At 33.7% G+C, this 12388-nt stretch overlaps 1 protein-coding gene across 1 annotated transcript in view; it reads left to right on the forward strand.

Annotated features, from left to right (window-relative positions):
• The first annotated feature begins 469 nt into the window (after positions 1–469).
• LOC150090565 (katanin p60 ATPase-containing subunit A-like 2) overlaps positions 470–12388 on the forward strand; it is a 123453-nt gene continuing 111534 nt past the window's right edge. Inside the window, exons 1-3 of the mRNA XM_090382070.1 lie at positions 470–536; positions 2005–2075; positions 10954–11117. Coding sequence (XP_090238196.1) covers positions 483–536; positions 2005–2075; positions 10954–11117 — 289 coding nt within the window. The 5' untranslated portion in view covers positions 470–482. The remainder of the gene's footprint in view (positions 537–2004; positions 2076–10953; positions 11118–12388) is intronic.

The raw sequence follows: 12388 nt of genomic DNA on the forward strand, positions 1-12388 counted from the left end.
ATTAATTTATTTTCCACAAAGTAGACAGATTAACTTTATGTATTATGCTGATTGAAAATATTTAATTCAGATCATAATTTTGTTAATATAGAATGATTGGAAATTATACTGCCACTTTTGTGGAAGAATAGTATTCTGATGTAGGTGTATTAAGCTTGAGCAAGTGAAGACAATAAATTAACACCGTTAGTCTACTGTCTCCATTTGTTTTCTTTTGATACCTAAAGTATTATTTTAATGTTAATTCATGTGCATTTTCTCCCCATATACATGATAACATAATTTCCACTCACCCTGTGTATTCCAGAATTGGTTTCAGACACTGGAAAGGTTTTAAATATGTATTCTTAGAAAAAATGGAACTTTTTTTGAGCTGAAAAACAAAATTTAATGTGGAATTGCTTAAAACACATATTTTTTTCTGTCATATTAATCACTAATAATTAAACTGAATAGTTATACTTTCAGAAAAGAAATGAAAAATGGCTGACTTAGGGTTAAACAGGTTGCAGCTTACTAATCAAGTTAGAGAAACGGTATAGTATTTTTTTCATATGTTATATTGATCTTATTAATGGCCATTTTAAATAAAGTTGTTCAGCATTCATATACTCATTTGTCCTCAGTTGTTAAGATTTATCATCATTATATAGCATTTAAATTGTTTAAATTTAATTTAGGTCGAGGATTTAAAAGAGCTCATTCTGCCTCATCCTACAGGTTCATTATTATCTTGGATTGAGATCTGCTAACCATGGAGGCCATCATAAATAGCTGAATTCACTGAAATGTTCCTGGAACTGTTCTTTACAACTCTGGCCTTGTGACATGGTGCACTGTTGAAAGAACCCATTTACAGATGGAAATGCTGCAGCCACAGAAGTTTGCACTTGATTGGAAACAATTTCCAAATGACCTGTGATGACAGTCAAACAGTTGCCCTACTGTTATCAAATAGCCCAAAGTTCACTACAAAAACACTCTCCACACCATTAAACCACTACTATCAGCCTGAATTGTTGATACTTGGCAGTATGAGTCCATGGACTGATGCTGTTTTCATCACATTGTAGTCTTCTCATGAGTGTGAAACAGCAGGAACCAGGATTTGTCAGACCAGGCAACATTTTTCAAATTCTTCACTGTCCAGTGGTGGTGTTCCTGAGCTCATTATAACCATATCTTATATATTGCCGATAGGAGTGGAACCCAGTTTGATTGTCACTTGTAATACCTTATCTGTGAAAAAGTACAAGTTGGGCATTTTGGCCTTCATAGCCTAGTGGTCCAGCAGGAAGGTACAAGAAGTACAAGCACTTGGAGTGATCATGGGTCAAGCATATGTGACTACTAAATATGGTACAATGTTCTTGTATTCTCTCTATCTTGTGAACTCCTCTGATCCTATGTGGACATCTTGTAGTACAAACAGAAAATTTATTTATTTAAATTTACTGCTGTTGTACTAAGTTATTATTTGACTGATTGTAGCCTCTCTGTTATTCAGCTCAAGTCTTATTAGCCTCTATTGGCCTCTTGCATAATAAGTAATAAAAAAAATCTGTTTTCTTCCAACCATAAGCTCTCTATTTGCTGGATATTATTTGTTTATTGGACCAATCTCAGTACACCTGAGACATAGTCATGTGTGGAAACCCCAGCAGGGTTGCAGTTTTCGAGATTCATATACTGGCACATTTGGTGGTGATTATTCCATGCCATGTTCAAAGTCACTTAAATCTTCTTTGTGCCAATTCTCACACTGAATTTCACACCTGAAGCATCCCTATATATCTCCCCCACTTGATTTATATTGCATGTTATGAATGTATGTCATTACAGAAGGAGCACTCCATTTCATGAAAGGGGTAGGTGTGTATGGCCACTAAGAATATGGCCACTCTGTATATTGGGACATATATTAATGACTTATTTATGTAGAGTGAAAGACATAATTTTATTTAGCTGATCTATGTAATATTCTTCATTATTTGTCTATCATAGGAGGAACAAAGGCTAGTGCAACGAAAGAGAAATCTGCTTGTCCTTGTTTTTCATTATCTTCAACACAATGGGTAAGTAATTTTTTGTACAAATATTATAAAATATTGAAAAGCACTATTCTGAAATCTGACCAATTGATTTATGAACTGGCTGAAATTGAGTTTATTTATCTAATAGTTTTAAAATTTAGAGAATAGTAATACTAATTATTCAAGCAAATTTAATTAATCAAATGACTACTCAAGAATAAATTGAATAATTAGTATTAATTAAATTAATACTAATTAATCAGTGAACAGTATCAAAATCTCATAAACTGAGTATACCAAAGTATTGAAACAAATAAATTTATTAGAATTTAAGATGCATTATTAATCTTTGTTATCAGATGATCATAAATTTCAAAACTGAGTATGGTAACACTAAATGTGTGTATTCATTATCTTTTAATAGATGTCAATCTTTTATTTCTCACATAGTCCTATAAGAAAGGCTGGTTTTAGCTTGTTCCAGCCTGTTCCAGCCTGAATGAGTCCATTATATCATTATTATATGATGTTGATACTTCGCATTTTGGAAGGTTTTTGCTGTTGGAGGTATTTCCATACCAAATCTGTAATAGCATTCTTTGAAACATAGATCGAACACAAGTCACACCATAAATTAAACTTTTTAAATTTAATTTAAAAAGTTTAATTTTTTAAAATATTAAAAAGTTTAATATTTTAAATTTATATTATGGTATAGTATAGCAACATATTCATAAATAAAAATTTTAATCATACTGACTGTAAACATATATATTAAAATCTGTATCAGATTTCATTCATTTGTATCAGTTATTTTGTAAACTATTACACTTTTCTTATTTATACCTTAACTTTTGTTCACTAGTACATGTGCCACCTCTGTAGCCAGGTGGGCAGGAGCAGCAGTGCGTAGCACACACTTCTTGATTAGAGCCCATGCCCACCAAATATGGAGGATGCGAAAAGGCCAGGGAATGACCACTGCATATCCCCGGAGCAATATGGCCTTAGTTGCTAATATTCCTAAAAACCAAGTAACAAACTAGTACATGTTACAGGGTCTACACTGGACATACTGTGAAAGATTGGAGGAACAGTAGTCAAGAAAAACTTAATTCAACACCTTGTGTCATAAGACATATTCTTTATTCCCTGTGAATATTGTTCCATTTAATATAATATTCTTTATTGAAACAAATGGCAAGACCTGTTTGATTAGATAATTAAGCAGGTTTTGCTTGTTGCAGAATATATTGACATTATATGGTCTCCACACCAAAATGTCTTTCAGATGCAAAAAAAAAAACCTTACACCTTCAGACAAGATTTATTCACTGCTCATGTTTTAGAAATAGCATTAAATAATATTAGAAATAATAAATATAGAGTTCTCTGTATATATATATATAAATGAAAGTATGGTTGAGATTGTGACATTACTATAATAATAATAATAAATAATACAGAAATAAAATTTTGAGTTCTCTGTATATAAATGAAAGTATGGTTGAGATTGTGACATTAGCGTACAAGAAAAGGTAAGATTTTTAGCATATGCTTGTTTAGTCTCTTGAAAAGTTTCAAGATAAATTCTGATTCAATACCATACAGAAATCTCTATTGATTTTGGTTGTTGTTCATTACTTGAGAAGGAAAGGCAGATCAATACCAAACTTTCAGAATGAGTTTTCCTTGGTCCCTGAAAAGCTCTTAGAGTCAATAGTGATTCCACCACAGCCCCCCCTTTCCAAAAAATTTGTATATATATAAATGAAAGTGTGTTTTAGCATCACTTAGGAAAGAAAAGTTTTGATGAGCACTAAATTTTCAGTACGTGTTTTGTTGGTCCCTGGAGTGGCTTTAGAGCCAATTCAAATTCCATACCCCCCCTTTCCCCCCAAACTTTTATCCTGTAAAAATATTGTGATAAATTTGGAAGAGAAGCTCCAATATTTTTTTCAAAATGTTATTATTTATCTAGAATATTCTTCTGGACCATCACATTTTTTAGGCTAACTCATATTCTCCATGTACCCTTTCCCTCCTCCTTAAAGAGAACTATATGCAAATACATCTCACAGCTATCTGTTGTGAACACCACATGATCAGAATTTGTAAATATTTCTTGAGTGCATGGTAGGTTTTTTTAACTCCTGAGGTATGTTATTTGACATTTGAATTGACCTGAAATGTAATGTAATGTGTACGTTATCTGGCCTACACTAGTTAGTAGAAAGAATATGTTTTGTAGATAGAGAATTCATTTGAACAGAGGAGATGCAAGAATTTTTAAATTTTGTTAATGTTATTTAGGTAAGTTGTAAGAATGGCACAGGTTATTGTAGGCATGGGCTGAAATTTCATATGCACCCTCCATTTGAGTTCTTCTCTGAAATTGTCTTATGCACACACAGAGAGAGAGAGAGAGAGAGAGAGAGAGAGAGAGAGAGAGAGAGAGAGAGAGAGAGAGAGAGAGAGAGAGAGAGAGAGAGAAACATTAAAATAACTGCAGAAACCACCAGCTGAATACAAACCATCATGGGAAAAACATGTTTAAGCAGCTATTTGTCTATAAAGTTATTCCAGGAGTGCTGTAAATATGAAATGGATTTCAGGTTTTGCTTAGATCAACCAGTGTTGATATAGTAGGACTAATGGGTATATGGTGTCATCCAGAGATACAGAATGAAGACTTTAATTATGATGAATACAGCATGTTCAGGAGAGACAGGGAGGGTTGAAATGGAAGGAAACTTATGCTTGTTTTCAGGATCTCTGAAAGAAACCAGACTATAGGCACATTTGGAGATGCTGGAAATCAGAATCAGATCCAAGTTTAGATGTTGAGTCTGTGTGGTGTGAGATTACTTGCAGTGAAAGAAAGATGATAATGGGCCAAGTGATTCTGAGGAGTATGACAAAAATATACAAGCAAATGACAATAAAAAAAATCGTTGACAGGTATCCATACTACATATAAAATTTGATAGTGCAAGAACTAATAATGGGTAGTGACCACAATATCATAAAATGATTAGTGTTCAAAGAAATTTTTTTTGGACAAAGGAAAAATTGTGCACTTCAATTTCAGGAAAGGGGACTATAATGGAGTGAGGTATTTCTGGTATTTCTTTGGCTATTTTCTGGTATTTCTGGTATTTTTTAAGTGGAGAGACAACTCTTGTTAAACAGGGCTTTTAAGGGATTTATCATGATGCCACAAACATGTTTATTCCAGTAGAGAAGCTCTTAAAAAGGAAGGTGCCAAAATGGATATCAAGAGAACTTAAGGGTGTAATTGGCAAATAATAAAAGCAAGCATGGGGTAGTTGTATATTGTCATGAGACATTTATATGAATTTTATAAATACATATGTAACAAAACCACTGATGTGGTGATATGGACAAAAGCAGAGTATGAGAAATCACTAGCAAAAAGAGAGCTAAGACTGGATAGGAGTTCTACTTGTATGTGAATACAAAAAAGAGTGAATCATATAGGCCATTACTTGGTATTCATTATTGGAAGTTTTATAATAGGCCAGCAGAATCAGCAAATCAGTTGAATAGGAATTTTGTAACAATATTTACAGTTGAAAGCCCTTTCAAACTGGGGTGGGGGAGTACCATAATGGGACTGTGTGAAATTGGGAAAATTCAAAGATCTGGGAGGCTAAGGTTCCAAGATTGCTGCATTAAAGAGGTTTGGCAGTACAATTAAAAATAAAATTCTATTTTAAACACTAGTATTTGAATCCAGTTATTTTATTTATATTAAAATTTGTTGAAGCAGTTGCCAAATTTCACAAATTAATTTCAGAATTAGTGCATTCAATCCTGTTTCTGATTCATTTTTGAAGTAGTACCTTTAATATATGGGCTGAAATTATAGCTTACAGATTTATTCAACTTGAATGACATAAATCAAGATTTAATAGGATTTAAAGGAGACTAAACTTTATTGATATATTGTTAATTCTTTAATTACATCTTATTTTAATTTTATGCATTTGTAAATTTTCAGCAATCAGCCTAGCCCAGCAGATGATATGTGTACAGAGATTTGTAGTTTGAGAGAGAGAGAGACAGAGAGAGAGAGAGAGAGAGAGAGAGAGAGAGAGAGAGAGAGAGAGAGAGAGAGAGAGAGAGAGAGAGAGAGAGAGAGGAGAGAGAGAGAGAGAGACCCCCAGAATGATGACAACAATATACTGATATAAGTTGATTTGCCATTTGAAACATAAGTAAATGTTGCCAGGACAAATTGGAAAATCTGCTTAAGGACAACATTTAAATATATCTTTTCATAAACTTTAATTACATTTGAAGAGATTTAAATGGTCTTTTCTTTGAAGGTATCCTAATATTTTTATTTTGAAGCATAGGAATTATTTTATATTTAAACCAGCTGTAACAAATGAAACAAAACCAGTAGGTTATCCAAATAAAAAAGTGTGCAGTTTTGTCATAAATACAAGTTTATCATTGGTGCTTTTAATTTCAAGGACTTAATAGTACTGATTTTCTCATGTCTTTTGTGTTAAATGTATATATAATAATAAGTTTGTGACAGAAAAATGACATTTTCAGTTGTAGAATGCAATCTTTAATTTTATAGGACACTTTTTTTGAGCATTATCTGTATCTCCAGTTATGATTCCATTGGACGTGAAAAAATATAATGAAGGAATTTTCTTTATATTTTTTTTTCTGGCTCAATCCAAATTATTGTTCTAACAGTTGCTGTATAAACTGGAAAAATTAGTCTTTCTCCATTTGTATATAGTTTCATTTCTTTTGGTATGATTTCTGCTACTAAATATCTAGCTTAAGTTTAATCAGTAACTTTTTAAAAAAACAACTGTATGCATTGGTTTTGGAACTTAGAATCCTTTGAAGTAGTCTTTTGCAGAAGTCTTTTGAAGTTATCTGTGTACTTTATACTTGTAGAAGGGCAACTGTGTATTACAGAGAAACATTGAATTAATTGCAAGAATCTATAGCCTCATTTCCTAATATGTATATTTATCACATATTAGCAAAATTCATTCCATGTAAATCTCATTTCAAAATAACTCTCTTAATATAGACAAGCTTCTTATACAACACAGATTATTTACTGTAGTAGCCACTGCACACAGTGTATTGTGATTACATGATGAGAATAAATGTTTCAGGTGGGGAATGGCTCAGTTAAATTGGGATGGCACGGCTAATAAAAAGTTGAATCCAACATATATGAACATATCTGTTTGTTTAATAAGATGTAGGCAGTACTACAAGTAGATGATAACAAATAAGTAATTATTAAACTTACATTAAGTGCTTATTGAATTTAGCTTTAAAAATGATATAACAACAAAACATGTGAAATCCAGATATTTGTGGCCCTCTTTCAGAGGGAGCCATGGCACTCAGTTTGTGAACTAACTGATCAATCAACCAACCAATTGCATAGAAGTCATATATATTGATTTCATTGTTTCTCTGTAATGCAGTTGAGTAATCACAAAGACAAAACATGGTTATCTTCAAGGTTATTACAGAAAAAAAGAACACTATTATACCAAACTAGTATTGCATTCTAATGCAACAATTAAGGTTATACTCGGGTAGCAGAATTGGCAAGGTGCAATTCTGCTATCTGAGTATCAAGTTACTCTAAAAATCAAAATAAAATTATATTAAAAATAAAACCAAATTGTAATTTTGGCCCAAATTAAAAATTAGAAATTTTAATTTAGTTTTTATTTTGATTGTTAAGGGGCATCCTGGTACTCAGGTAGCAGCATTTCACTTTGCCAAGTGTAACTTTAAATATTGCGTTAGTATGCCTGCTAGTTTTGTGGTATAGTAGTGTACTTTTTTTATTTAAAAGTGTAATCCAGATTTTTGCAACATGGTGTCTTTCTAGAAAATAATCGATATTACAGGAAGTTTTACAGTATTTCTTTTTTTCAGATTAGATTATCTAAGAAGCTAGCAGGAAAAAGTTGATCTGTTCATCCATTTAGCCTTGACTTATTCCCATAATATAGTTCAATAAAATCTTCATTGCATGTGAGGAGTGTCCAGAGATAAAAACAGAGTAAAATAAAAATAGCATAACGGAAAACAGTATGCACAATAGAAAGTGTAATTTCTTCTTGTGGTAGGGAATAACAGTATGTGTAATGACAACTGACACCGTGTGCCACAAGTATTCATGTGCATATGATATCAGCACAAATGTATGTGGCAGTGATAATAGAAATGTGGATAAATTTTGGGGGTGCAGAGCATCATCTGGATTATGCCAATGCAGCAGATCTTCAGAAATTCATTGCAAATTTGTTGCTGTATATGGTATCATGTCACTACCATGATGGGCAAAAATGGGATCTTGTTGCATGTCAGTGCCACATTTCCCTCCACCCCATACACCATCACAGCTACATAGACTTAGTAATGGCAATTTTTAGACACTGCATAGTCCAGACTTTTCTTCCTCAGATTGCTACCGCTATGGATCATTGAAAACAGCATCTGTGGGATAGGAAATTTGCAGTTGATGAAAAGTTAATACAGGAGTGTATAGTTTGACTGCAGTTACTTGACCACAATTTCTTTACAACAGGTATTCATGCACTCATCCATTAGTGAGACAAATGCCTAAACTGTGGTGGAAATTATGTAGAAAAATAGTTATTCTTATTCCACACGTAACATTGTATCTCTATGCCAGTAAATTGAATCAACATTGCAGCCTCTATACTTTACTTTCTCAACATACCACATACTATAAGTTGTCTGCTCAGTACCTCCTATTTTTATTTTGTTTCAGCTATAATACAACTATATGTTGTATTATAGCTGAAATACAACATAATACAACATTTTGTTGCATTGATTTTTAGTATATCTAAGCCATTACATTTGTGACAGATCAGATTTCAACATAAACTCTTGTCTGGGTGCCTCTGCAGCTAAAATAGTATGTAATCCACAATTTTTGTATAAAATTGGCTGGAATGTTACCCAAATAATTCAGATTTTTACTTCCATCAAGAAATTTTTCTTTTTTTCTTCCATCAGTCTTTACATGAGTTTTGTAAGCTTCTTTTGCCTAGCCCTAAAAAAGTTATAAGGTATTACATTTTGATTCCTCACAGTTGATTCAATTGGGCCATACTCTCTTAGCCATTATACCGAAAAATGATTATCCAGCCATGCACAGTTAGTGCAAAATGTTGAGGGGCACCATCCTGCAAAAATATAAATTCTTAAGCAGTTTCTCATTGTGAAATGGTTATCCACATGACATCTTTAAGCATCTGCAGCTGCAGAATTCACTTTTCATGCTGCTCCATAATAGATACAGGCCAAATGTGTTGCAGTCATGCCAAACCCAGGTATTCGCAAAATCGGACAAATGCTGTCCGATTTTATGAATATTAGCAGGTCTCGATTACACAAGTTGTCTGTCCAACATGTCATAGTATCAAGTTTTGAGATAATAGGATTCCCATAGTGTTTTTTATACGATGCCAATGCCAAACCCAAGTATGACTTGACCTGGATTGCATTTTATCCACTGTGATTCCTTAAGCATAATCTGCACAGATAATGCTAATTGAGAAATCTTACCACATGGAATCCTAATTTGATCAGAGAATGTTATTGAACAGAACAAAGTGATCCTCTTTCCATGGTAACATGTGTTCTGTAATTTCATGCCTCTATCACAGTCTTTCACAAACATTTCCTGGAAATAGGTTTGACGTTTGGTAATGCTAATGCATTTTTTTCCCCAGTACAGTCCGAATTGTGGTGTGTCATTTCATTTTCTCCTACAGGCTCTTGTATTTGACAGTTTGTGAACATGGTTTGAACAGCAACATTTTGTTTTGTCCACTATGGTGAAGGCCCCTTCCACATTTTCTTCCAATCCTTAACTTACCCATAGTCATAAACTTTGCATGATTTCTTAATTGCTTAAGGTAACAGCGCATGCCTTTTATACATTTCTCACCACCATCTTTGGATTTTGTTGACAGACCACAACAGTTTCTATCTTGCTGGCTGTGATTTGCACATGGTTCAGGATGTTTATGCATTAGCCCATTCTTTACCCGAAAAACAAAATAACAGGTCATAAGCAGTGGCGGCTCGTGATTCTGATGTATGTGGGTGCTGCTTCTTAAAGTTACATTAAATTGCCATGGTTATAAGACATGTAGACATAGATGGTAATAATAATAAGCAGGTTAAAAATACTACAAAACATTTACTTGACACTTACCATTGGGTAATCTTAATTTTTTTTATTTAAAAATAAAATCCATTCTTTGGTTTTTATTTGTTAAAAATAGATTAATAACTTTTTCATTCAAGTTTGGTGCACTGTTCATATCGGCACTGCTTGCTCCACAGTTCCTTTGACTTGTTTTATCACCTCTAAAATTGCGTATTGGCAACCTGCCAAATAAGCATTAACCCAACCATTTGGGCCTAAATGTGGAACTGCGTAGTGCACAGTTCCACCTATGGTTAAACTTCAAAGTTGAAAACGATTTCATGTTTTTATTCGTTTATTATTGAAATGATTATTTTAAATAGAGGATGAATATACTATGTGCGGGATCTGTTAATAAAAAATATTCATTGCATTGTTCTTCACAAAATTTCATATAACTCCATTGACTGTATATTTAGATTTAAAACGCTGGGGGTGCTGCAGTTCCGCAGTGCTACCAACAAGCTGCCCCTGGTCATAAGCTTCAAACCATTAAAAGTGCTGTTTGTTTCAATATCCATTTTAATCCAGGAGTTATATCAAAATAAAATTAGAAAGTTACTTATCTAAAACTCTGTGCATAAATATAATAGAAATTTTGGTTATTTCATATAATTTTGATTTTTTTTTTTTTTTTACATATTCTAGTTATATTCAGTCAGCAGAAAGTTTAAAGAATGAAGTGTCACTGCATTTAGATCAGTATATCGTTTGTGATAATATCGACTTAGAACTCATTGTGCAAGAGTTTGAAACATTTCATCTCTTGAAATTTCAGAGACAGCCCCATCTAGTTAAAAAAATACTTGAAGGTAATCTACCGTTCTTGTGAATTTAATTTAATAACATTTGAAAACTGATGCTGGCAAAAAAAGGTGTTTCTAATTGCAATATTCATATATTTACTGGGTATTTAAAAATTATGCACGAAAAAAATGCTGGGATCTATTTTAGTGTTCAAAATAAGAAAAAGAAGTCACACATGAGGAGTGGTATGAAAGTAATGCCCCCTATTTTTTTCCCTCAGAAAATTTAATTCCTACAACTATGCCTGGCGCCTCCGTAGCCAGGTGGGCAGGAGCAGCAGTGCCTATCACACGCTCTTTGATTAGACCGGGGTTCAAGCCCATGCCCACCAAATACGGAGGATGTGGAAAGGTCAGGGAATGACCACCGCATATCCCTGAGCAATATGGCCTTAGTTGCTAATGCTCCTAAAAACTAAATAACAAACAAACAACTATGCCTTTTACATCAATTAATCCTCAATCATTAATAAACAACTTATTTTTCCCACAAAGTCACCATCATTTTCTATGCACTTCCACCATCTCTGAGTCAGACGTTGTATTTGAATCCTGTAAAAGTCTTTATCTTGCTCCAGAGGGCTTTGCAAACACTGTGCTTGAGCTGGTTGTCATTCGCAAAATGTGTTCCCTGGAGTGCATCCTTCAGCAGGCCAAAGAGGTGATGTCATAAGGTGTGAGATCTGAGCTGTGAGAGGGATGAGGAAGAACAGTGGACCCCAGTTTTGCAATGGCCTCCATTATGTGCAGACTGGTTTGGGGTTGTGTGTTATTGTGGAGAAGAACCTCATTAAGGTTTTTGTCCAGTAAAACTCTATGGATGTGGGCTTTCAACATTTTCAACGTGTCCACATATCAATCTGAGTTGATCATGGTGTCACGCTCCATGAAGTCCACAAGCAAGACCCCATCTTTATCCCAAAACACTGTCACCATGAATTTACTGACAGAAGGTTGTCTTTTGAACTTCTTCTTGTGTGGTGAATTTTGATGATACCACTCCATCGACTCTTTTCCTTTTAGGGTCATAATGGTGGACCCAGGTTTTGTCACCTGTGAAAGAAAAACCTCTCCTTCACTCTTGTAGTGAAGAAATTGGAGAAATTCTGTACAGATAACTTTCTGGGTTTTTTTTGTGCTCATGTGTCAGCATTTTTGGTACCGACCGGGCACAAACCTTGTAGCCTAGTTCCTTATGATGGTCATCACAGCAGGTTTCCCTATACCATTGCACAATTCATGAGTTGTGATGCGGGTGGTCCTCTTTGATCAACACG

Source organism: Mastigoproctus giganteus, chromosome 1, assembly GCF_048544385.1.
Source record: "Mastigoproctus giganteus isolate SK-2022 chromosome 1, ASM4854438v1, whole genome shotgun sequence".
Lineage (NCBI taxonomy): Eukaryota > Metazoa > Arthropoda > Arachnida > Uropygi > Thelyphonidae > Mastigoproctus > Mastigoproctus giganteus.